We start from the raw sequence: 27718 nt of genomic DNA, 5'->3' as shown, positions 1-27718 counted from the left end.
TTGAGATCATTATTTTAATTTATTTTACTTCAAAACACAGATGTTAGCTGTCTTCTATGGAGTCTCCATACATTTTGATTCAATGAAACAGAGAGGGGGACGAGGCAGACATTGTAGTTAAGGAGGAGGAGTGTGAAATATTGGATGGGATAAACAGTGAGAAAGGAAATAGTGAGAGATTTAGAATCTTTGAAAGTAGGTAAATCGCCAAGCCCAGATGACATGTATCCCAGGCTGTTAAGAGTAGCAAGGGAGGTAATAGTGGAGGCTCTGGCCATCATTTTCCAATCTTCTCTGGCTACAGGAGGACTGGAGGACTGCTAACAATGTCATGTTGTTTAAAAAGAAAAAAAGGGTTAGTCCAAGTAATTACAGGTCAGTTAGCCTAACCTCAGTGGTGGGCAAATTATTGGAAAAAATTCTGAGGGGCAGTATTAATCATCAATTAGAAAGGCATGGATTAATCAAGGACAGTCAGTATGGATTTGTTAAGGGAAGGTCGTGTCTGACTAACTTGATTGAATTTTTTGAAGATGTAACAAGGAGGATTGATGAGGGTAGCGCATTTGATGTAGTCTACATAGATTTTAGCAAGGCTTTTGACAAGGTCCCACATGGCACTCTGGTCAGAAAAGTAAAAGCCCATGGGATCCAAGGACAGTGGCAAGTTGGATCCAAAATTGGCTCAGGGTAATGGTCGATGGGTGCTTTTGTGACTGGAAGGCTGTTTCCAGTTGGGTCCTGCAGGGCTCAGAACTAAGTCCCTTGCTTTTTGTGGTATATATCAATGAATTAGACTTAAATGTAGGAGGCATGATTAAGAAGTTTGCAAATGATACAAAAATTGGCTGTGTGGTTGATAGTGAGGAAGAAAGCTGTAGACTGCAGGAAGATATCAATGGACTGATCAGGTGGGCAGAAAAGTGGCAAATGGAATTTAATTCATCGAAGTGTGAGGTAATGCATTTGGGGAGGGCAAACAAGGCACGGGAATACACAATAAATGGGAGGATACTGAGAAGTGTAGAGGAACAGAGGGATCTTGGAGTGCATTTCCACAGATCCCTGAAGGTAGCAGGACAGGTAGATAAGGTGGTTAAGAAGGCATACGGGATACTTTCCTTTATTAGCCAAGGCATAGAATATAAGAGCATAGAGTTTATGCTCGAACCGTATAAAACACTAGTTAGGCCACAGCTAGAGTACTGTGTACATTTCAGGTCACCACATTACAGGAACAATGTGATTGCGCTAGAGAGGGTATAGAGGAGATTTACGAGGATATTACCAGGAGTGGAGCATTTTAGTTAAGAGGAGTGATTGGATAGGTTAGGGTTGTTTTCTTTGGAACGGAGGAGGCTGAGGGGAGATTTAGTTGAAGTGCATAAAATTATGAGAGGCCTAGATAGGGTGGATAGGAAGGACCTATTTCCCTTAGCAGAAAGGTCAATAACCAGGGGGTATAGATTTAAAGTAATTGGTGGAAGGATTAGAGGGGGGGTTGAGGAAAAGATTATTCCCCCAGAGGATGGTAGGGGTCTGGAACTCATTGCATGAAAGAGTGGTAGAGGCAGAAACCCTCATGGAATTTAAAAAGTGCTTGGATATACACATGAAGTGCCTTAACCTACAAGGCTCTGGACCAGGAGCTGAAAAGTGGGATTAGGCTGGATAGCTCTTTTTTGGCCGGCACAGACACGATGGGCTGAATGGCCTCCTTCTGTGCCGTATATTTCTATGATTCTATGAAACGGTTTGGGGGGAAATAAGGCACTAGACACGTCCAGCAACTGGTAACAGGTGAAACCCAACCCCGAATGCCTGTCATAAATTTGGAGTATTATAATAAGCTATCCTCATGAACAATTATGGCACTATTGTTAAACCAGGCATTGATGTGCATTACATGGATTTTGAAAAATTAGACTCTCGTTTTAAATATATGTTCAACAGCTTTTAATCTCGCATGTATCAGAAAACTGCATACTCCAGCTAGCTATAATGAATTAGACAATCCTGTGCTAATGTGCAAAACTAAACCTAAATTACTGCCTTAGGATACATTGGATTTAACTTTGTTGCATAATTGAAGGTATTCAGACAATACTTAATTGAAGTGACTCGAATTATTGAACTCCCGAAGACTAAATGATTCAGCAGATGTCTGAGTGAAATGCATTGTAACCGGAAAAGGCTCCCCTCCCCAGGAATAATGGGGGGGGGGGGGGGGCTGGGAGTAATAAAACAATCATCTGATTGACAAGTCGGGATGACTACAAAAATAAAGTGAAATTAAAGTTAGGGAGGTTTTTAAGTGTTACCTGAACCTATGACTCATCATATAGCCTTGATCACCAACAGGTGATTGGATATATACTTAAAAAGGAACAAAAATTGTAGGGTTATGGGGAAAGAGCAGGGGAGTGGGACTAATTGGATAACTCTTTCAAAGAGCCAGCACAGGCACGATGGGTCGAATGGCCTCCTGTGCTGTATGATTCTATAACAGTTTATTTTTGTGGCAGAATGCCGTCAGTATATGTAACAATAGTCGTAGGAAAATGTTACCTGTAAATATTATTGTGGAATGTGTTGTAGCTTCCAAGCGCCACCAGAGAACCAAGACCCAAACCGTATGAGAAAAATATCTGTGTAGCTGCGTCCAGCCATACCTGAGAAAGAAATGGTCGAGATTGTCGATGGACGGTGGTTGTTAAAGCAGTTTCATTTACCTCTTTATGTGAGCCCCGAAACGTAAACATCGCTGCTGACATACCTCTGAATCTCCAAGGCGGCTGAAATTGGGAGTTATGTAGAACAAGATCCCTTCGCGGGCGCCAGGCAGTGTCACTCCACGGAAGAACAAAATAAGAAGCATGATATAGGGGTAGGTTGCTGAAAAGTAAACTACCTGTGAAAAGACACGGGCTGATTAGTATAACGGAGAAGATCGTGGTAATACTTTATCTATACCATGAATATAATAGATTTACAACACTTTGTTATATAGGCTAATACACAACTTTAAAGGATTAATAGTTTCGTGCACCAAAATACGCAAACTAAATATTTAGACTATGTCAGGTGCCTATGTCATTGATGTGAAGTATTCTGAGCACTAGGTATGTTTTAATTGTCTCGAAAAGAGACTTTTATTAGACTCATTCCACTGTTAATTCTAGCGGGAGCTGTGTAATTCCATTAGATCTACGAGGAAGAAGGAACAAGTTGAAACTTATGTAATATTCCCATTTATTCCCATTAAAACCTACGATAGGGGATAATTTCCAGCGCGAGTGTAAGGCTGTGAAAAAATGTATGCCTGTAATTTATTTTTCTAGGCTCCAAGGACATTGCCATTGTTCATTATTCATCGCTAACTACTGTGGATTGACCCGAAACCTTCTTTACCTAATGGACAAATATTCTTCTTTGGGCAAAGAATGCTTTGCCACAGGAGATAGTTGAGGTAAAGACCACTGTACCTTTTAAGGGAAAGCAGTCGCTTGAACCAACAGGACCCTGAGAAGAGCGCACTTCGGTGAGATTAATTTCTGGTTGCTCAGGTAAAAAGCCAGCACAGACACGATGGGCCGTATGGCCTCCTTCAGTGCTATAAATGTATCTGGTTCTATGGGTTTTATTCTGCATGTTCCAAACCGTCAGCCAAAGACATATAGGAAGTAGTGAGGACACAAAGATTTCATACTCCAGCTAAAAATCTAAACTGGCTTGGTTCTAATTATTTTAATGTCGCAGGTCTAACCGTGCCCAAGAATTGTTCTCTTTAAGTTAGGAAAGACTTTACCTTTCCTGTCCAGCTCACACCTTTCCAGATACAAAAATACACAAGAACCCAAGCGATGGCGAGTGTTATTGCAAGAGGCGCTCGGATTTGTCCAGGTTGATCCAATCCGTCCGTTAGCTGGTGCATATTTCGTCTGTGGATATAGTTATGTGTTTATCAATAAGACGTTTCGCTCCTGGCCTACTTTGTCTTTGTTAAAGTAAACCTTAATTCGCAAAATAAGACAAATCGAAAGACGTAAAAGCCATCTTACTCCCAGAATTCCACAATTGGGCTGGTGAGGTTAGTTGCATTGGTCATACTGTAGTTTGAAAAACATCTGTCTGTATTCCAGGAATTATCACAACTTTGCCAAGGAAGTTCCTGTTTACAAAACGTTACAATTATTTTTGTTTTTCCAAGAATTAACCATGTGGATCTCACACAGTTACCAATCAATCTTTATTATTTGTAGTTAGTTATTTGTCAATTCAACCGAGACCAGCGCTATGAATGCTGTTATGTGGTATCATATATGTGATTTTTTTTCTCCTGTTGTGGTTCATTACAAAAGAAACGGTATTGATCTCCAGTCACGGAGTGTTTCATTGCCTTAGTAGTTATTTTCGAGAATGAGAATAATTACGTTACCACCAATTAAGCTTTTTATAATAGCCAAGAGAATTTAACTAACGCTCAGAAATAAGCATAAAAAACTTACTGATGTGAAAGAATTATATAAGTAATAAATGGCCCAAGCAATTATGACGACGTAGTAGATGTTTAGCCAGAAAGAAAGGACTGCGGCTGCGAGACCCACGCCTGTAAATAGAAGAAATATCGAGAAGCTCGAAATGTTAAACCGAGCAGGTTTAATACAACAGGTTGTGTCATTCATTCGTATAGTATCAATCATTTTAAGGGCACGTAAAGGGAAGACTTTACACGTTATTTGTGTAACGCTAAGTGACATCCTGGACTACCTACTGTGAAACCGACTGTAGGTGTTTGTGATTAGTTTTTTGTTCAAATTCAAACTATATTGGCCCTAGCATTTGAAAGGAGTAACCTGGATGTGAGACAGGCGTGCCACTTAGAAACTAACATTAACATGTGTCGACTTCAGAACAGACCGTTCAAAATAAATATTGCAGTAATACAACCCAATATTTCAGTGGTTTCAAACGATGACGAAATAATTACTACGGTCCGTATTTGTAGCGAAATCGTAAACAGTATTTTGAATTAGGTTAGAATGTCGCTACATAGAGAGCAATTCTTCTCCTATATGAGCTATTCTGTACATAAAGACTGGAAATAGCGCTATATTTCGCTTAGACAATGTTAGTGTTATTTTTCTACCCACTGTGATCTGGCGAGAGGTGTGCGTCGTTCTTGCTCACGGTGCTGATTTAGACCATACCTTTGAACATTGGCGCCAGTCTCCAGATACCGAGTCCTCCGACAGACGTGTACTGACCCAGCGAGCATTCCAGCAGGAAGATAGGCATCCCAGCAAAGATCAGTGTCAAGAAATAAGGAATGAGAAAGGCCCCTTATAGAGAACAATGAGCAGTATGTTAGAAATTCATGGGAAATAGCCATCATCATAAAATCCAGACGAACTGGAAAGATCTAGATACTTAATAAATGCGGATATATGTAAAGTACACGAGTTGGGGGGCATTCCATCCAATACCAGAACCGACGCGTTTAAGTGCCTCTTTTCTCGAACTTAAAAAATGCATTCCGTTAGAAAGTATGAGTACAGTGCCTCAACTGGATTTCACTATTCCAAGTTTTACACATAAAAATAATGCATAATGTTGCAGTAATTGAATACCTGACAATATTCAGTATCTACACAACTGCACAGAGCTCTTCAATCAGTTGATCTTTAACGTACAATTGACTCTAGTTATTGAAATCCAAAACCAGGAAAGAGGGAATGTTCTGGTTTACCTTTGTTCAAACTATTATTTAGAAAGTATAATTGTGAAGTGAAAAGTAATTTTTACCTCCGCCGTTCTTCCCACAAAGATAAGGAAACCTCCAAACATTTCCCAGACCTATTGCATATCCAACACAGGAGAGCAGAAAGTCAAATTTTCCTCCCCATTTCTCTCTCTCGGGAATCTTTCTCGTCGTTTGCACCTTCACCACGAGGGTTTTCGGTTTATCGTTTGAGGTGGGAGCGTCATGCAGCTCGGTGGAAATTTGCCCGTCGGGTGTTTTTGCGCCGTTGGTCGCCATGCCTTTGAATTTGGGCGCCGAGCGTCTGGGAGATGGTCGGAAATTTTCAGCACCAGTCCACGTGGAAAGCAGCTTCGCGGTTCTGTCGGACCAGCACAGGTGGAAAAAAATACAGGACTGGATATGTAGCCGAACTTGGGGGGATGGCTGAGTTCGTACTCGATGAGGCGAGCTGCCAGGTTTAGTCAAGGGGAAAGATGCTGGAATGAGACAAAGATACGCAGGCTAGAATTGGTAACGATAGAAACAGCCAAAGGCACGTGTTTTCATTCTGCTATCGGTTTGGTCATATTGATGGAATTGGGGCACCTCACGTCATTTTATGGTTTGGCAAAATCAATAACACAACTGTTGGATTTCCGTGCACAATACGCGGTGATCTTACTACAGCTTGAGGACATTCTAACTATTCATTTTGTTTCATTTCTTTACAAGAAAACTTTGCTTTTAAAAACCCGACCTGACGCCTTTATTAAAGATAACATCAAAATATCATTCAGGTTAATACAACTGTTTGTCACTACCCGTAACATTTCCCACAAATATACTACTTTATGCCAATTAAATAGTGCAATGTGTCCATTTGCTACAAAGCCTCGCTGCTCAGCGGGAACATTCTGCACGATGTAAACTGCATGCAATAGACCTGTCTTGTCCTTAATCCTTGTGCAGTCTTTCGGACATTGTCACAAAGTGATAGCGATCACATTTAAGCAGATAGTCCAGCCAGATTTGCACGAACAAGACGCCCCAAGCTCCGCGGTTTGCCAGTCAAGCTGTCTACTCCTGATGTGTATAAAAATATCCCTTGTCGCTTTCAATTGATCAAAGTAAAGATCACCAACATTTCTTCTCCTGCTGAATTTCTGGAGAATAGTCTGGCGTCTTGACCCTAGTGTTTAGACTTTAAATCTTGGCAATTGCGATTAGATTCCCCTACACCAGCACTATGTCACATTCCCGTACACCAACACTGAAAGTTTCCTTATCATTCAGTGAAATAACTGTACACAGAAACTATTGCTACAAAACCGCATTGCGATTATAATTGTTTCAAATATGTGCTATTTTTCCCTTCAAATCAGCCCACCCGCGTGGTGTTACTTTGTTTATCAATTTTCTCATAAATATTGGTCCTGACCGCCTCCATGAATGAAACAGTTTACTCTCTTGAAATGCAGTATAGTCAAACCGTCCACTTACTGTTCCAAAGCGCAGGGTGAGTCCGTGTTTACTGTTTGAAGTTGTTCCTTCCTCTTGTCGAGTACAAAATATATATATTTTTTTGTTTTCGGTTTGAGGTGCGAGCCTAAGAGCTCAGAGCAGTCGGCGCAGTATCTTCCCACAGCGCGGCTCTGATTGTGCGGCGAGTCGAGCTGAGCTCCGCCGAGCGGAGAGGAGCAGAGGGGCAGGGAGCAAGAAGGATGAGGCTCCCGCGAAAAGCGCCGCTGTCTAATACCTCTAGCAACAACGTAGCGTGCGGCGCTCAGCTGCCACTCTCATCTACATAGCGTCAATGTCATCTCAAAGTCACATCCACTGAAATTGCAGTGGGCTTCGCTCTGCTGCCCCTTCCTTTTCGCTCCAGCCTTTACATATTCTGGCTTTTGTTGTTGTTGATGTTTGCTGGCTACTTTCAACAAGTTAACACTGTGCAAAGGCCAAACAAGACTCATTTCGAAGACTGGCTAAGTGGAAAGTATGTAGCATTTTAATAAGGTGGCAAGTTATTTTGAAAATTACATCCTGAGTACTTCGACACACGATAGAGTTAGCACTGCAAACCGGTAATGTTTCTCAAGGAATGCCACGGAGAAAAGTGACAGATTGGTTTCAATTTGAATATTGCAGAAAGCGATACATACAAATACATTTTCTCGACATCATTCTCTACTGTTAAAACATGTTAAAGATTTCCTTAATTGTGGTGAGTTTCCACAATGTCTGCACTCCCTTTACTTCATACTGTAAATTTTATAAACAAAACCACTTCATAAAAATGGACAATTGATTACAGAAAAGGATAAAGTTTGTTACGAGGCACTTCAAGTTCCAAAATGTACAAACAGTATTAACTATAAGGGGAAGGCAGGGGGATCCAGAGTTAGACTAAGTTAACTTTGAATGGGGGGATGGGACATTCTACCCTGACATCAAGGCAAAGAAAATGTCACTCAATATAAGAAAGCAGAAACACCTCAAATCTTCCAGTTGTAAAGATAACGCCTCAAACGAGTTTTTAAAATCAAGTTCTGCGTGAAAAGCTCAAGGAATTCACTTTACCACAATTCACAATTTCAACTGGCAGAATTTGGAATCCTGGCAGAATAAGATGAGAAACAGTCAATGGTGCTTGGTCTGGAGGTAAGAGATAAACTGAAAATAGTATTTATAATCTTCTTAACTTCCACACGCTAGAGAAGAAAAAGCCTCAGTGTCCAAACTCCGGAAGATAGAGCTTTGCTTTAGAGTTTAAATAAATGGATCAGCTTCTCACCAGAGGACAGGGAAATGTTACTGTGCAGTTTAAGCCATTCCCATGATAATTTACAGTATGGTCTTGGGAGGGTGCATGTTAACTGTCATAACAGCAATAGATTCATACCGGGTTCCACAAAACACGCTGCTTTTTGTCCTTATAACCTGCTTTAACAACCACTTTAATTAAAGTCGGACAAATAAAACTGGAATAAAGACTATGGTCTCTGTAGGTGACAAGTAGATTCACGTTTGAAGTACAGCTTTATCCATTGGGATAATTAGGGAAAGTGGGTACTCATCTCATTAAGCGCGTTGAAACCTTTAAGCCTGACATACAAAAAATCCTATTTAATTATTTAAATATATTTTAATTTAATGGTTAATTCGGTTGAATGACACGTAACAACTGGCCAGTTTGAAATGGTTCATATATCGTTTAAGATTCATAATGAAAATGTCCACGTGTAGGATAGAGAATTAGAAATGGAAGCAAATGTCTTAGATGTCATAACAGATGCAACAGTAAAACGTTCAGTATTATTGTTCTGATAAATATTTGTAATATATTTATAAACATCCCACGTAACTTTCCGATCTAAACTATGTCCCTTCTTTCCACGTTGCTGGTCCTTCAGTAAGCAAATACAACAAATTAATGCAATCATCTGGCTTTTTCAGAATAAATGGCTTGTCTTTAACTGGGAGGCTGTTACAAACACCTCAGATACTAATCTTATACTTGGTAATGTTCGCGTTGTATTTTTAAGTGTTTTGCAATGTAATTTCGCTGTAATAAACTGGCAGCAAGAATTTCAGCAGCTATTTCCTAGGAGTGGAATAGGCTGGGGTTGTTTTCCTTGGAGCAGAGGAGGCTGAGGGGAGACTTGATTGAGGTGTACAAAATTATGAGTTGCCCAGATAGAGTAGACAGGAAGTACCTGTTTCTCCTATCAGAGAGTTCAAGGACTAGAGGACATAGATTTAAGCTGATTGGCGGAAGGATTAGAGGGGACATGAGGAAAAACTTTTTTACCCAGAGGGTGGTGGGTGTATGGAATTCACTGCCTGAATTGGTGGTAGAGGCAAGGACCCTCAACTCTTTTAAAAAGTACCTGGACCTGCACCTAAAGTGCTGTAAGCTGCAGGGCTATGGACCGGGTGCTGGAAGGTGGGATTAGAATGGGCACCTGGTTGTTCTTCGAGCTGGCATGGACACGATGGGCCGAATGGCTCCCTTCTGTGCCGTATCTTTTCTATGGTTCTATGGTTCTATGGGGGGGTGGGGGGATTGGGTTTCATTAATAAGTGAGAGATGATGTTTACAAATGTACATTTTCCAGTTCTGACGAAAGGTCTTCGACCTGAAACGTTAACTCTGTTTCTTTCTCCACAGATGCTGCCTGACTTGCTGAGCTTCTCCAGCATTTTCTGTTTTTATTTTACATATGTAAAGTTTGCCGGTGGAACCAGCGTTAGGAAAATCTACTCGCATTAAAGTTAAAATTGGGAAACATGTATTCCCATTAAAATGTGATGAAGAGGCGCTGAATAGAGCCTCACATTTCCTATGACATATTGCAGCTGTGGCTCGACCCCATCATTTGCAGTTAAATGCTGTAACTGTGCCAATTATGGGATTTCTTGCCATTAAATCATTTATCCCTTCCCAGTAACGACCACTTGAGGTGTGACTGACGCGCCAATATTTCGAATTTTGCAATACGGCTGATCTGATTTGAAGAAACCTTCATACACAACGAACCCAAAATTGGTGGTTCCCATTGGAATATTGTTTGTGCCGTTGGATCGCAGACCATTGTAACGGTCTCCTTAGGTTTAAGAACACATGGCTTTGAGTGTCCTCAATGATATTCAATTCATAGTGTACTGTAAGGGTCTGGAACAACTTCACCGAATTCACTGTGCTGATTTCCCAATTGCTCTGGGTTAGTGTTCATTATATTCATATAAAACCAGTAGATACGTTTAATTATCGGTGTGGATCTGAGAAATACTCGTTTCACCCTTTTAAAGTGAGTTATGGCGTCATATTTCAGTTCAAAGCGCAGTAGTAAAACATAATTAATAATCCATTTACCGCGAATATCATAGTTATTCCATTGGATGTTGAATCCAGTCCACAATAAGTTGGAAATTCATATTGTTTGAAGAGATATTTTGTTTAATATACTAAACAAGTAATGCACCGCATTCAGTAGGATGTTTAGAACTATTTAAAATAACCTTTTTTTGTATTTCTGACGTTTAATTAATTCAGCTCTTTTGAATATTGGATAGCTAACTATTTTTGTATTTATAGCTATATAATTTGAAACACGTAGATTCAGCTAAAGTTGGCATGACTATCAGGAAGCAAGTTGCAAGCAAGATTTTGGACTTCACTGATCTCAGTTGTTACTTGGGCAGCGGACTAAGGATAATTCACCCAGAACTATTAGGACATTTTATGATATTCCAGTTCATTACCTCTGGTGAACTTCAGTGTCTTTCATAATCCGGTATTAAAATTGATTTAATTGTCTAACCAGGAATGGCACAGCAACCCAACAGCTACATGTAGTGATTAGAATGGAATAGTTCTATATGCACCGAAGCCCTTAAGAACGATGTCACATACTTGCTAAGTATGATACTTGATAACGTGTTTAGAAATAGTTCCAATTTTATATATCTCAAAGGACGTAGGATTTTACATTCAAGTGACTTCAAGTGAATGGTTAATTCAAGTTATATTCGGGCGATCAAGGATTTAAATAGACCACTAAACGAAGTAACGTAGTAGATATGTCACACCGTCCGTTGTGTAATTATTTGTGATGTAACGTGCAATGAGATTTAACACACACAAACATACATACATACATATATACACAAACACATTATTGCTGTAGTTTCCTTGGTGGATGCGCGAAGCACCAGTCATCTTTATTAACTGGGTGGGACTGATGGCGTCAATGTGTGACCGTATCTCCCTGTCACCATCAAACCTACTCTACAAGATTTAAGACACATGGGCTAAATATCATAGTAAAGCTGTGTTTGCTTGCAGTTTCGGATTCCATAGTAAACAAATGAAGTTTATACCACGGTTTTTTGTCCAACATTTGATGACTAGTAATTATTTTGATCTAATTTTGCCCCTGCTGCGATCTTTTCTCACTCAGTTTCATTCACTATCTACAGAAAGGACAGAAATACACATTTATAAAAATAATCTGCATAACGTTCCGTTGGTGCATCGTTACATCAGCTTCTCACTTCCAAATTAATCGGTATTCAATTAATTAGAAAATGAATCTTTTTTCATAAGCGTTTGTGAGGATTATTGTTGATTTATTTTAAGGAACAAACTTACGTTTATTATTGGCCAAAAATAACTCATATTGTGATTTTACTCAAGATAATACCGCACCGTATGAAAAACGTTTTAAACAACGTTGAACATCTACCAGTTCGGGAGCGATAATCCCCTTGACAGTAATTTTAATTCGCACTCCATAAAAACCGTGTCCATCTTGGCATAAGAGTGGCTATATAATAGAACTGCCAGTTTGTATTTCATGGCACAATTTTAACAGAACAGGGACGTTTTAACAGTCGTTTAAGTTATGATTGGGTGTAGATAGAATCAATTTTAACCAGCCAGCAATTTCTGAAGTACTATGTTTTGAAACGTATCTGGATTTATTTTAGTTATACTCGAACCAGATCTTAATTTAATTCAAGTGACTGTGGTGAAATTATATTTTTAATACTGTAATCGGAGAACTCTGCGAACTGATGTACAGAGAGCCATCATGTCTTAATTCAGGGAATTGATTAACATGAGCTTGAGCAGTGATTTAAGTACGATGGCCCCATTTCAACAGTGATTCAGAATGGAAACTTACTGAATAAATGCACATACAACATTGCGCTTTTGCAGCTGAAACCGTGCAGCGTACTGCCACACCAACAATGTCATGTCGGCTCCAAGAAAAAGCGAACCAAATCAGACTGAGCATTCAAGGAGCATTCAGAGTTCCACCCGGAAAGTCGATCCAAGACCACACTGAAGGATCAGGTTTATGTGTGAGCTGAATTTGAAAGATTGGCATAGAGGAGGAGTAGACAGGGGAGAGGTAAGTCGTAAAAATACATATCTTGCTGTAACAATTTAGAAAAGGTGATAAAAGTAAATAAAATTTCACTACTCTGCAGACAAGTTATATCTTGTAGTTATCCCCACTGCAGTCTGAGATTGTCCAATTGCTTAGATTATGTCTGCCATTACATTATTTTTCTGTGCAAAGATTCTGTGCAAACATAGCTTAAAAGATAAACAGTGCTACTTAGACAACAACTCCATACCATTCTATAGGATATATTCATGGCTTCACTTTTCAGATTTAACAAAGATACATCTGCCCTCCCAAAGTGAGAGTCAGGTAGGGGTGTCCAAGATTTTTATCTTCATGGGCGACAAAGGTGTATGCAGTGGAGCCTTGGGGAGCACATACAGGCCCCAAAATTCAGACCTTGGGCCAAGGTGGAGAGCAGGTGGAGCCCCTAATGGGAACAGAATTTGGAGCAGAACCCAATTCTGCCTTAATTTCCAGCAAGGAGTGGGGGGAATGTGTAAGTCTTTTGCCCCTCTCCCCTCTACATCAAGGGGGCAACTTTGGGGGAGTTCCCAGGCTACACTAGGAATTCTGCCTAGTATGTCCTCACAAGACCTCAACAGAATTCTCGTTAGCTGAGGCCTGGCAAATGTTCTGTTGAGGTCCTTGGGATGGCCCCAGGAGGTTCTCAGGCAAAGTTGAGGGATTGATTATCTTTATTTACAGTACTTATTGCTTTCTTTGGAACTGAAAATTGTAAAGCTGGTAACATGCCTTGGGGGGCCTTTATGATTGCGGCTGTGGACTGCTTCACTTTCCAACAGTGGATTGGGGTGGGTGCCACTGATGCGTCCTCGAGGGCATGAGCATCCACTCCAAACCATGTAAATAACCCTGTCCCTGCGATTTGGGACAGGGTCTGTGACCTTCCATTCGGGTTGTTGTGAGGTTTACTCTGCCACACTTACACCAGCAGAGTGGGTCCATTGGAATTTGGACCCTCTAACATTTAAATCCATGTTCCCATTAATTTTAATATATCTCAAGTTGCTGATACTAATAGACTTTGGTGCTCTGATTTAGAATTTATCCACCAATGAGGGAATAATGCTAAGGACAGCCTTTCCAAACCTCCAGACCCATGAACTTCAAACAGGACAATCCAGAGATTAAGAAATACAAGTGGTTGCTTGGGCTTTGAGGGCCAGATTGCTACATCTTGAGGCCACAGTTTGGATCCCTGACCTAAGGCAGAGGTGAAATGGATCCCTGCACCACAATTCCTATGGAAAGGTCTTTAGATGATTCTATAAGGCTGTGAATTGCTAAATCCTGGAGCAACATGGAGGACAGTAGGTCATTATGTACAAGTGTGCTGAGAAAATTGAATACAGAACCTGTATACACTACCAACAGTGCCCAGCCTAACTGTACAATGTTCTGCAGGTAAACATAGGAACATGGGAAAATAGAAACAGGAGTAGGCCATTTATCCCCTCGAGCCTTTTCCGTCATTCAATGAGATCATGGCTGATCTGTGACCTAACTTCATATACCCGCCTTAGCCCCATATCACTTAATACCTTTGGTTAACAAAAATCTATCAATCTCAGATTTAAAATTAACAAATGAGCTAGCATCAACTGCAGTATGCTTAAGAGAGTTCCAAACCACATCAGTGTAAATTTACTTGTTGCTGGATCACACATTGGCATGAAGATTGTCCCTGGCCTGCTTCAGCAGATGCATAACCTTCTTTACAAGATCTCTAGGACATTGGAGGGTGTAAAAAGCTTAGCCTCTATCTTGTGTGGCTCAGGTGTGTCCTCATCTGCCAGTGCAGAACCTCCTGAAAGTTTGATCTACCTCTGGGCAGGGCCCATTGCAACACTTCCTTATCTATCTGTTTTCATCAGTATAATTTTCAATCCCAGTTTAAACAGTTATTTATCCAAATTTTCTTAAGGGAGTTAATCAACTACTTTTGTTAGGAGTCTATATGCATTTCATTGTGGCAAAAAACCCTTCTAATCTCTGGTCTTACTTGAGACTTATTAATATTGTAGTCACATCCTCTAGATTGGCAATCCAGGTCTAGATTAATAAACTGATCAAACAACATGTTCAACAACTCTCACAATTAAGCCTCCTCTCAATCTTCATTGATTAAAATAATGTTGGTTCTGTAAACTTTCCCCATCACTCTAATAGGAGAGGTGTTAAGAACATAAGAACACAAGAAATAGGAGCTGGATTAGGCCACACGGCCCCTCGAGCCTGCTCCACCATTCAATCAGATCATGGCTGATCTTCAACCTCAACTCCACTTTCCTACCCGATCCCCATATCCCTTGATTTCCCTAGAGTCCAAAAATCTATCGCTCTCAGCCTTGAATATACTCAATAGATTCAGCATCCACAGCCCTCTGGGGTAGAGAATTCCAAGATTTACAACCCTCTGAGTGAAGAAATTCCTCTTCATCTCATTCTTAAATGGCTGTCCCCTTATCCTGCGACTATGCCCCCGAGTTCTAGACTCTCCAGCCATGGGAAACAGCCTCTTAGCATCTACCCTGTCCAGCCCTCTCATAATCTTATATGTTTCAATGAAATGTTTAACGGGAGCCATCATTTGCAAGCATTATAATCACAGTATCGACACAGTCACCTAGGTGAAAAGAAGTGTGAGTGACAACAAAATTCCTTTAACACTGTGTTCTCTCTTTGCAAAGGAAAAAGTAGCACATGAACAGCACCAAAGAACAGCAACTAGAGGAGAAAAATAATCTTGGATACTTTTGAGTGCCCACAGGGAGGAAACTTTGCAGCTTGTAGGTAGATATACAGTAGAGGCTGTAAGAGATGGCAGAGTAGGAGGTGAGCTGTCAAGATCAGATTGGTAAAGACAGAGCACAGGTCATTTCAGCTTCATGTGAATTATTAAAGTATAGCAGTGGCTGTGCTTTCATTATCTATTTGAATTCTTATTGAATGGCGGAGCAGGTTCGAGGGGCCGTATGGCCTACTCCTGCTCCTATTTCTTATGTTCTTATCGCTAGATTTTTGGTCTCTAAGGGAATCAAGGGATATGGGGATCGGGCGGGAAAGTGGAGCTGAGGTCGAAGATCAGCCATGATCTTATTGAATGGTGGACCAGGCTGGAGGGGCCGGATGGCCTACTCCTGCTCCTATTTCTTATGTTCTTATTTCTTCAGGGAGTCATATACTGTAATTGTTTACACAGTTAAACAAGCTTTTGTTTTTTGCAATTCTAGGGGATGTCTCGGAGGAAGAAGCCAGCCACTCAGATGAACAGTTAGGCTCATTAAGATGCATAACTTTTGCCCTATCCTCACCAACTGCAACATGGCATCTTACCTGCTCCAGCACTAGCCCAGATACACCCGGCCACCAACCTCTCAACCTTACAGATACTTGGCTCATTCATGGCTACTCCTGCTAGCACAATTTTCCTTTTGCACAGAATTTTGGGAAATTATAGTCAAAACCTCCACTATTTCTTCCCTAGTTTCCCTTAAGATCCTTAGATGTAAACTTAGTGATATGTCCACCTTAAGTTTGAATACCTGTGTAATCAGCATTCATGGACTGTTTCTCTCATGGCAGGGCTGCACAGGATAAGCCTTTATGAATGTTTAGGTTAACAACAAAATAATTTATGGTTGTGAGCGTAGATTTTGAGGCATGCATACTTGTAGCAGGTACTGCTTTAGAAGCTGAGCTGCACTGTAGACTTACCTTAGCAGCTTTCTTCAGGTCAGCCATCTTCTTCTTCACCTGCATCCAGTCTGATGAGTCCTGCAAACAACATTGAATCTGACTGCAATCTGGTCCCATGCTTCCTAAACCAGTTATTTTTGCAAAGGGTTTCCTTCTGTCCTATGCATGACAGCCCTAGTTTCCTGCACTTCATTGTTAGTAATCTCCAGTGCTTGGTCATCTAATCTAGCCATTCACACTTTGGTAACCTCCACTTAACAGGATTATTGGAGCGTTAACTCCTGGCCTGCTCTCCCCTGCACAAATGCAGGGACTCAAAGGCATGCTTAATTCACTTAAGTGTTGCTCAGCAGTATAATTGATTCTGACGCTCCATTGGAGAGCCTGCTGTGTGGATGGGAGCTCGCATGGTTTGCTCATGTGTCTAAAAACAGTGCTATTGGGGTAATTTGCAGGTGGGAACATGCCCCAAAATTTTCAGTTAACCACAGTAAATGAAATAGTGCAACAACAGTAATTTCTAGATGTTTACTTGAAATCTTGATGTTTTGCTTAATTACCTCTGGGTCAAGGGAGAAATTTCACATAATTTTATCTTGGTCTGTGTTTACCTCCCTCAGGAGATTAAATAAATGGAGAACAGTCCATGATGGTACAAATTGTGCATGGTCTGTCAGTAAGAGTGGTCTCAATGAGATGAATGGCCTTTTCATGTTCTTTATTTTCTGAAGTTTTTGGTGAAGGTTCTCAGTTTCTGTCCATTTATTAAGATTTTATTTTTCACTCTACTTGGGTGGCAAGAACGTTCAACAAATCAGAATGTGGCAATTGTGAACCTTTAACTGGTTTGAAGTTTGCATTGACTTACTTAAATAAGTTAATCTCCTGGATACTGCGATCAATTGTTTCTTAAACTGTGGCACTAGCTGTATCAGAAAGAGCATAATTGATTAAATTGTGTATTGCATAGAACAGTTCTGTTGTGTATTTGTATTTAATTTTCTAACTGATTGTACTCACATTAAAAAGGAGCAGCTAATTTCAACTGACATGTACTTCTGACCTTCTCCTTGTTGATGATTATCATATCCTACTGCCACAAGCCACTTTGACATAGAAACAGGTCAGACTAGTGATGGCTGGTACACTGCCTGTTTCTCTCCCGATTGCTCTTGATCAGCTGCTTAGTCTCATCACTGTAGGCATCACTAGACCCTGCCTGACAAGTCAACCTCAGCACAGGAATGATAATAGTTTTCTGGAAGCAGTCTTCTCCCAGGTCCTCTTCTTCACTGTTCAGTGAGTGGGGGGAGGTCTTTGTGTTCGTTCCAAAAATGTTTCACTGTATTATGTCAAGCTTCAACTGTTAGAAGTTCAATCTTTGCCTCCTGAATCTGGCTTTGTACTGTCTGTCTGGGCTTTGCTTTGTTTCCTCTGCCAATTTCCCATGGATTTTGTGGAGCACTTCACTGTAGCAGAGAATTCAAATGAGCCTGTGCATCATTAACATGTTGTTAGGCATGCTAATAGTATTAATTGTATGAGAGTTGTGATTGGGCAGTGCAAAGCTGTGTTGCGGGTTTGCACTAGATCAGAGCGGAAAACATAGTTTTCTTGGCAAATGCAAATACAGAGCTCCTTTCAACTGTGTTTATGCTACGACCTGAATTTATGTCAGACTAGGTAAAAATTCAGTTCAATGCTAACCGTGTGATAGTTTTAAAACTTTTACACACTCCTTTATTTTTGATATATTTTGTAGAAAGTAACCTTTTATAAAAAAAAATCACAAAAAATATTACTGGATTAAAAACTAAAATTCTGCAGCTGGACAACTAAGAATCTGAAAGGAATTTATTGCCATCAATGATTCCACTTATGTCGATGATTGTCATGCTGTAGTAGTAACTGCTAAGCCAAGTAAATTAATTTAAAATCTAATTACCAAAACAGCTACTGTGATAGTTCAGCTTTGCTCTCATCATTTCTGTTTTCTCCTGGCAGGATACAGAAATTGTAGGTATTTGAAAGGATTGATATTTAGGTCTCAGGAATATAATATTTGTAAATACCATCTGGTATGTTAAAGATGTGTGAAACTATGTATGAATATAGAAATTAAAGTCTTGCCTTTATAAAGCAACTTATTGCATCTTTTAGATATATTTCAAATCATTTAACAACCAATGAATTACTTTGAAGTTTGTTACCTAGGTAAACACATCTATTTTTTACACAGCAAGATCCCACAAAGAGCAGTGAGATGAATGTGTTGGCTGAGGGTGGAATGTTGGTCAGGACAATTCCCCGCTTTTCTCTGAATGATGCCACAAGGTCTTTAACATCCATCTGAGAGGGCAGATGAGACCTCAGTTGAATGTCTCATTGAAAGGATGGCACCTCCAACGATGTAGCTCACCCTTAACATTGAACAGAAGTGTCTGCTTGGATTACGTGCTGAAGTTGGGAGTGGAGTTTGAAGTTATGGGGGTAGAAATTCACCTGGTCAGTAGTGCTAAATGAGCGGTATTGCATCGGATGCCTGCTATATGAGCCCCTCGATATTCAGTGAAGTCAATGGAACAGAATATCAGGTGGCCAATTTGATACCGCTCGTGTCGCGCTACTGCCCAAGGCCATAATCTTCTGACTCAGAGATGAGAGTGCTACCAATTGATCCGAGCTAAGGCTTATACCTGATATGGAATGATTATCATTGCATTTGCTTAAGGAATTATTAAGACCTGCCTCTGGCAGCAGCAATTACCTTTCTTCCCTAAAAAACAAAGGGACACCCTGATGCCAGGAAGATGCTGATCATTGCAGCGGCTAATCATTTCCATAGTTAAAATGCTGGCTTTCTTATGGTCGAATGTCCTCATTTAGTGATACTTTTGTATTGTGTATCCATTCACTAGGATCTTGGCCTAGTTTTAATGACCTCATTTACTTGTGACCCTTAATGGTAATCAGTGAGAGGAAACTTTCCCTTGCCTATGGTGGATTCTAAATTGTGTTTCAAAAGAGTAATAACTGAGATGTGTTTCTCAACTGCACCATCTGGCTGGATTGAAAGTTTGAGAAACTGGAACTATGGAATTTTTTTTTCTATTTAATATTGAATGACCGAACGAAACAGTCCTAGGTAAGATGTGGCATAGATTGTAATTATCTCAACAGCATTGCAACACAAATGCACTCTCTGTAGCAGTTGGAAATTTTTATCATCCACATTCTAAATCCCTTGATTTCCCAGAACAAGACTATTGGATTAATCTCAGCACTGGGTACAAAGCAGTATCATGCTCCAAACTGATATTCTTTTTGTGTCTGGATTGGACTGAGCCAGATTTTGTTTGGTCTATTGTTGATGGTAATTCTTCTAAGTGTGCTAAGTGGCAGAAATATATGGGGTAAAGGTCAAATGATTGACAAATCATTGCAATTTGGGTGCAGTGACCTTTGCACCAGAATTCCTGATACGAGCTCCTGTTGAGCAAAACTATGACCCAGGAAGTGCTAACTAATAAAATTTACCTCATAGTTCACAGACCTCATTATTTCATTTGTATCTCATAGTGAACCCCAGGTTAAAGAGATAAAAAAATGCAATTATAATTTCGAACAGCCCCCCAAAAAATCATAGCCTACTAATTAATGTTTGTGATATGAATACTTAATGCATCTGTATGACATTTCTCTATCAGTTACTTTAACAAGGCATTAATCCATTCATTTTAAATAGGCTAATGCCTCCATTAAAATAGTGGACAGAGGGATGTCACACCAATAAGTTAAACACTTTTACTTAAATAATGCAAATGTAAGGAATCTTACAACACCAGGTTATAGTCCAACAATTTTATTTTAAAATCACAAGCTTTCGGAGATTATCCCCTTCGTCAGGTGAATCTCCGAAAGCTTGTGATTTTAAAATAAAATTGTTGGACTATAACCTGGCGTTGTAAGGTTCCTTACATTTGTCCACCCCAGTCCATCACCGGCATCTCCACATAGTAAATAATGCAAACAGTTGTTTCTAAGCTTGTATGTGGGGGAAGAGGGAAGAGATGTCAGTGACTCCACGTGAATCAGAATGGTATGTGCTGCTTAGTTTTGATATGTTTCCCATAGGTTCTTGTCTGTTGGTCGCATGAATGTTTGATCAATTTAGCAGAAACAAACCATTGAACTACGGGGTAAATTGTGGCAGTTAGCGCTTCCTGTCGCAGTTTTACACGGCAGCAGCTGACACCAGGAATCTTGGTGCAAAGGTCAGCACGTCCAATCGTAACAATTTTCCATCCATTAAGCTTTACCCCATATATTTCTGCCAGTTAACAAATTCAGAGGAATTACCACCAACAATAGATTAAAGGAATCTTGGCTCAACTTGAGACTATGTGCAGTTTAATTTGTGTGAGTAGCTGTAATTCAACAGTTTTATACCTGGATTATAATCAATATAAATATTTATATCTAAGGGTGCTATTAAAACTAATTAAATGGAAAAAATCACCAAAGGCCCTGTAAGTAGTATATTTTACACTGCCATTTTTAAAAATTATGTGAGTTAATGCATTGGTTTTATTTTAAATATGCAGTGTTATGAAAATATATATTGTGTTTCTATTGAAACATAAATATACTTTGCCAGAAAAAAGGCAAGATACATTCATATTGGAATTAAGTCATGATGGAACATTCGAGGCGTGATCACTTTAATTCGCAAAATAACAGATGGTGAACAAATGAGGGATGAAGCAACCAGTTAAACGATGGGAAAGAAATTTAGCGTTTAAATTTCCATCTGGTTTACCTTCATAGCTATGCCCTCTTCTGGGGTTTGACTGTGGAACATGTCACATCCTTATGAACCTGTAACATAATTTGCAAAAACTTGCCAATTGGTGCAGTGGAACACATGGTTGCACTGCTGAAAAAGAGTAAGTCTCAGAGCCACAGAAGGTATCAATTACAGTTCCTCATGGGGGTGGGGGGGCAGACATTATTTTGTACTTTGATGTTAATTTACTGTAACAGCTGCTACACTTTACATTAACAAGACTTTTCTTTTTCAAATAATAATGAAATCAATAGGTTTATCTATTCATTTTTTTTATAATCAAGAGCATGAAATGAAAGTTATCAGTACATTAAGAATAAGAGGATAGCTAAGGAAAAGGTGGGACCTATCAGGGATGATAAGGGTAACTTGTGTGTAGAAGCAGAGGATGTGGGTAGGGTTTTAAATGAATATTTTGTCTCCGTATTCACAAAGGAAAGGGATGATCCGAACGTAGTAGTTAAAGAGGAGAAGTGTGAAATATTGGATAAGGTAAACATAATGAGAGAGGAAGAACTAGAGGGACTGAAATCCTTGAAAGTTGATAAGTCACCAGGGCCGGATGGATTGTTTCCTAGACTATTGAAGGAAGCCAGGGAGGAAATAGCGGATGCTCTGAGGATCATTTTCCAATTCTCACTAGATACAGGGGAGGTACCGAAGGACTGGAAGACTGCAAACGTAGTACAATTGTTTAAAAATGGTACAAGGGAAAGGCTAAATAATTATAGGCCGGTCAGTCTTACCTCGGTGGTGGGCAAACTATTAGAATCAATACTGAGAGATAGGATAAACTGTCACTTGGAAAGGCATGGTTTAATCAGGGATAGTCAGCATGGATTTGTTCAGGGAAGGTCATGCCTTACAAATCTGATTGAATTCTTTGAGGAAGTGACAAGGAGGATTGATGAGGGTAGTGCAGTAGATGTTGTCTACATGAATTTTAGTAAGGCATTTGACAAGGTCCCACATGGCAGACTGGTCAGGAAGGTAAAAGCCCATGGGATACAGGGAAATGTGGCGAATTGGATCCAAAATTGGCTCAGTAACAGAAAAAAAAGGGTAAAAGTCGATGGATGTCTTTGCGAATGGAAATCCGTTTCCAGTGGTGTGCCACAGGGCTCAGTGTTGGGTCCCTTACTGTTTGTGGTATATATTAATGATTTGGACTTGAATGTAGGGGGCATGATTGGCAAATTTGCGGACGACACAAAAATTGGCCATGTAGTTGATAGTGAAGAGGATAGCTGTAGACTCCAAGGAGATATCATTGGGTTGGTGGACTGGGCGGAAAGGTGGCAAATGGAGTTCAACCTGGAGAAGTGTGAGGTAATGCACTTAGGGAGGGCAAACAGTAAAAGGGAATACACAGTAAACGGGAATATATTGAGAGGGGTAGAGGAAGTGAGAAACCTTGGAGTGCATGTGCACAGGTCCCTGAAGGTGGCAGTACAGGTAGATAAGGTTGTGAAGAAGGCATACGGAATGCTCTTCGTTATTAGCCGAGGTATAGAATACAAAAGCAGGGATGTAATGATGGAACTGTATAAAACGCTGGTAAGGCCACAGCTGGAGTATTGTGTGCAGTTCTGGTCACCACATTACAGGAAGGACGTAATTGTTCTGGAGAGAGTACAGAAAAGATTTACAAGAATGTTGCCAGGGCTTGAAAATTGCAGCTACGAGGAGAGATTGGATAGGCTGGGGTTGTTTTCCTTGGAGCAGAGGAGGCTGAGGGGAGACTTGATTGAGGTGCACAAAATTATGAGGGGCCCAGATAGAGTAGACAGGAAGTACCTGTTTCCCCTAGTGGAGAGTTCAAGAACTAGAGGACATAGATTTAAAATGATTGACGGAAGGATCAGAGGGGACATGAGGAAAAACTTTTTTACCCAGAGGGTGGTGGGTGTATGGAATTCACTGCCCGAATTGGTGGTAGAGGCAAGGACCCTCAACTCTTTTAAAAAGTACCTGGACCTGCACCTAAAGTGCTGTAAGCTGCAGGGCTACGGACCGGGTGCTGGAAGGTGGGATTCGAATGGGCACCTGGTTGTTCTTTGAGCCGGCGCGGACACGATGGGCCGAATGGCCCCCTTTTGTGCCGTATCTTTTCTATAGTTCCATGGTTCTCAAGAAGTTCCAGCACATACTTGGTGAAATAATTCTATTAAAGAATCTGTTTCCAAGTGAGAAATGGCTAAAATGAACTCTACAACAAGTTGAACAGCTACTTGAATACCTCTAATTGGACAGTCATACTGCAGCGTGGTACTGGTGCAAACTAGGTGGTATAACTACAGTTTAACTTTGACAACCTGACATTGATTCAGCTTTTGGTCTGAACCCAGCTGGAGGAGTTAGTCTCATCTAACTTCTGCTTTGCACCAGCCGCAGTTACACTGCAATTATACTTGGCAACAATTTAGTCCACCTTGCAATTGGACAACAATCCGACTAACATGAGGCTACCTTGGAGTGTGTTCTGCATGCCAAGTCAGTCTTTATGTGGTATAGCTTACCATCTTGCTCCATCTTTTGGCTCAGCAGTCCTAACGGCCAGTTCACAATCACCACTGTTTGTTGGTTACATTAGGGATAATTTGGCCTAGAAATTCGATTGCGCCCAAAAACAGGCAAGCAGGGGGTGGGGCGCGCACTGCATGTGAGTATCGGTGTTGTCCCAGGCAGCACGTAATATTCGTGCTGCCTGCTCATTATCATGAGTCAGGTGTGCAGCCAGCGCTACCTGGACAATTTATTGGCTGCATGCTTGTTTGAGTGGCGGGGGGCGCAGATATCGGGCGTCTTTCATGCCACTTAAAGGCAGCCAGCACCTCTTAAAGAGAAGTTGCACTGGCTGCAGACAACTGGGCGACAGTTCTGTACACGGAAATGGCCACAGCAAGTACTGAGGGGGCGCCAAGGTTTTCCGATGCTGACTTGGAGGTCCTGGTGCAGGCAGTGGACTGGAGGAAGGAGATCCTGTTCCTCCAGTGGGCAGAAAGCCCTCCAGTCAATAACTCCACTGCCAATGGGAAGACATCGCAGAAGAGGTCAATGCCAGGAGCATAGCTCCTGGGATATGACTGCAATGCCGAAAGTAGTTCAATGGCCACACCAGAATTGTCAAGGTATCAATACTGCTCTCTTGCTCTCTGCTCAAACCTCCAGCCTCACTACTTACAATACTCCCGTCCCCATTCCCCTTCCTTCTCCTACTATCACTGCACCACACTTCACTATGGCCCCTTCTCCTCATACTTACATGCTCACCACTTTTGAAACTTTCACTTCCCCACACCTCACGTCTGACACACTGCCATACCAGCTAGTCCACCATAACAGGCACATTCTCTAAGTACCTCACAAGACTGTAACTAACATACTCTCTTCTTTCTTGCAGGAGAAGGTTTCCCACAACTCCAGGCAGCACATTGGCAGGGGAGGAGGCCGAACGTGCCTGCACAGCTTCTTCCCCTCAAAGAAAGCGTGCTGGGCATTAGGGGCAGGGGCAGAGTTATGGCCGTGGTGACTGGCAACACTGGAAGCAACATCACGCAGGGTTTCTTCACACCTTATCCTCTTTTTCCCTTATTACTTCCATCTCACCCTACACACTCGGCTTGACAAACTGCAGATGCTTTCACCAGCCACTTCTCTCTCCACTCTCCCTGCACACTAAAAGCTAAGACTTGTTCCTCTCTTTTACTTCAGGTGCTGATGGTGTGGACATACCTCTGCCCCTTCAGGAGGACGCCAGCCTCCCTGATGATGCAGCATTACATGATCTCACGCTCGCAAGGACAAGCTTAGATACCAGCCCTACGCATACCTTAGAGGCTAGGCTAGAAGTCAGGTCTTCATCTGGTGAATCACAGGGTGCAGGAGCTAGGGCAGGGGGATAGGACACCACAGGCGCCAGCTTGCCAGTTCACATACTAGCTCTGCAGAGAACTCAGATGCTGACTTTGAGGGCCCAGGTTGCCGAAGAAGGCTGATAGGCATATATTGGGAAATACTAGGTGCAATGGGCAGCATGTCAGCGACCTTGCGTGCAATGGCTCAGTGCACAGTCCTGGTTCTATCTCCCTCTCTAGTTTCCTGTCCCTTTCTTTTCTCTTCTGATTCTGTGTCCTCTTTTACTTGTATTTCTTTCTCTTATTTTGTACTGTTTTCTTTACCTTCATCAGCTTCTCCCTCTCTCTCGTGTCCTTTCCAGTGGAAGGTGGTGAGTGATGTGGCAGGGAACAGAGCATTTGTGGTGATGGCTGCAGAGTGCTTGATGGGAAAGCCACCAGGCCAAGGGTGGGAGGCAGTAGAAGGGAAAGGAGGGGCACAAAAGTTATTGGATGATGGGCAAGTTTTGGTGGTGCAGATCACTGGTGGTGGATGGAGGGATGGATCTAGGCCATTTTTTGGTGGTTATTGTGGGGTGTTGAGTGGGGAGGGATGTGGCTAGGTGTGAGCTGCAGTAAGAGGGAGAAGAATAGGGTAAAAGACAGAAAGGCATAAGTGTGCGTGGCAAGACACAGACGAGGGAGAGAGGAAAGGTGAGTGGAGGGCACTTGGTGTGGGATGTGAAAGGAGGGCTAAGGCAAGGAGCCAATGTTTGAAAAAGCATTAGAAAAGAAGAAGTTCCCCAAACTTATGGGGAAGACCTTTAAGGAATCCTGCCCATGAAGTACCAATGCTGCAGACCAGACTGGAGAGCCCGGAGGTCAGCTGGGGCAGCAAAGTATTCATGCTCCAAAGCAGACGCGGCAGTCAGGGTGGGAAACCTTAGTGTGGGATGGGGGCAAAAATCTCAGTCTAAGAGCAGGTCACAGCAGAGCTGGAAGCCAGATCAAGGGGAACATTCTGGGAAGAGGAACTTTTACAAAATTGAAATGTTGTACTCACTGTTGTCTTTCTTTTTTTTTATTCATTCATGGGATGTGGGCGTCGCTGGCGAGGCCGGCATTTATTGCCCATCCCTAATTGCCCTTGAGAAGGTGGTGGTGAGCCGCCTTCTTGAACCACTGCAGTCCGTGTGGTGAAGGTTCTCCCACAGTGCAGTTAGGAAAGGAGTTCCAGGATTTTGACCCAACGATGATGAAGGAACGGCGATATATTTCCAAGTCGGGATGGTGAGTGACTTGGAGGGGAACGTGCAGGTGGTGTTGTTCCCATGTGCCTGCTGCTCTTGTCCTTCTAAGTGGTAGAGGTTGCGGGTTTGGGAGGTGCTGTCGAAGAAGCACAGGAAGCTGTGCAAGGGGACTAGGACGCTGTACAGCACCACCTGGTGGTGTGACAGGAAGACATTGCGATTTAGTGGAACTGTTAACATTAGAATTGCTATTAGAATACCACCTAGTGGCACAATAGGGAATCATTACTGGTAAGTGTTGCCATTTTAGAGTGTTCACATAGCAGTTTGCATAGCAGTGTGTGCCATATGCACGATTTTTAACATTATACCAGTTGGTCTCCCATTGTGTTACAGTTGGGGAGTTAAGACCAATTGTAATCTTCAGATGAAGTGGCGTTAGCGAGTGGGGGTTACTTAGACCAGAGTGTGCACATGTAATACAGACCCATTTTAAAGTCAAATATTCTGTCCTTATTATTTAATACTTTGATGTTATAGTTAAATAGCAATGCTTACAACAGTTTAGGATTGTAAACAATTTTACAACACCAAGTTATAGTCCAGCAATTTTATTTTAAATTCACAAGCTTTCGGAGGCTTCCTCCTTCCTCAGGTGAACGTTGTTGGAAATGAAATCCTCGAAATGAAATCACATTTATAAATCACAGAACAATGCTTGGTGATTACAGACAGTTTTTTCAACTGCCCGTTGCCAAGGCAATCAGTGTGCAGACAGACAGGTGTTACCTGCAAGGTCTCAGAATATACAAATCACCAAAAAAACCCCCAAAAAAACAGAGATAGAGAGGTAGAAACATAGAAAAGACCGCAACTGACCCGTTATATTAAAAACAGATAACATTTGTTCGCTGGTGGGGTAACGTGTAGCGTGACATGAACCCAAGATCCCGGTTGAGGCCGTCCTCATGGGTGCGGAACTTGGCTATCAATTTCTGCTCGACGATTTTGCGTTGTCGTGTGTCTCGAAGGCCGCCTTGGAGTACGCTTACCCGAAGGTCGGTGGCTGAATGTCCTTGACTGCTGAAGTGTTCCCCGACTGGGAGGGAACCCTCCTGTTTGGTGATTGTTGCGCGGTGTCAGTTCATCCGTTGTCGCAGCGTCTGCATGGTCTCGCCAATGTACCATGCTCTGGGGCATCCTTTCCTGCAACGTATGAGGTAGACAACGTTGGCTGAGTCACAGGAGTATGAACCATGCACCTGGTGGGTGGTGTCCTCTCGTGTGATGGTGGTATCTGTGTCGATGATCTGGCATGTCTTGCAGAGGTTACCGTGGCAGGGTTGTCTGGTGTCGTGGACGCTGTTCTCTTGAAAGCTAGGTAATTTGCTGCGAACGATGGT

The 27718-nt window shown here is 41.6% G+C and overlaps 1 protein-coding gene across 1 annotated transcript in view; it reads right to left on the bottom strand.

Annotated features, from left to right (window-relative positions):
- The window catches only part of slc6a1b (solute carrier family 6 member 1b), a 38253-nt gene extending 32213 nt beyond the window's left edge, over nucleotides 1-6040 (bottom strand). Inside the window, exons 1-7 of the mRNA XM_067999109.1 lie at nucleotides 5806-6040; nucleotides 5211-5342; nucleotides 4509-4609; nucleotides 4062-4171; nucleotides 3809-3941; nucleotides 2777-2911; nucleotides 2569-2672 (exon numbers count right to left, since the gene is read on the bottom strand). Coding sequence (XP_067855210.1) covers nucleotides 2569-2672; nucleotides 2777-2911; nucleotides 3809-3941; nucleotides 4062-4171; nucleotides 4509-4609; nucleotides 5211-5342; nucleotides 5806-6040 — 950 coding nt within the window. The remainder of the gene's footprint in view (nucleotides 1-2568; nucleotides 2673-2776; nucleotides 2912-3808; nucleotides 3942-4061; nucleotides 4172-4508; nucleotides 4610-5210; nucleotides 5343-5805) is intronic.
- Between the last annotated feature and the right edge of the window lie 21678 nt (nucleotides 6041-27718).

Source organism: Heptranchias perlo, chromosome 17 (assembly GCF_035084215.1).
Source record: "Heptranchias perlo isolate sHepPer1 chromosome 17, sHepPer1.hap1, whole genome shotgun sequence".
Taxonomy (NCBI): Eukaryota; Metazoa; Chordata; class Chondrichthyes; order Hexanchiformes; family Hexanchidae; genus Heptranchias; species Heptranchias perlo.
The sequence above is the reverse complement of the archived record's forward strand: the minus strand, read 5'-3'. Positions and strand labels throughout refer to the sequence as shown.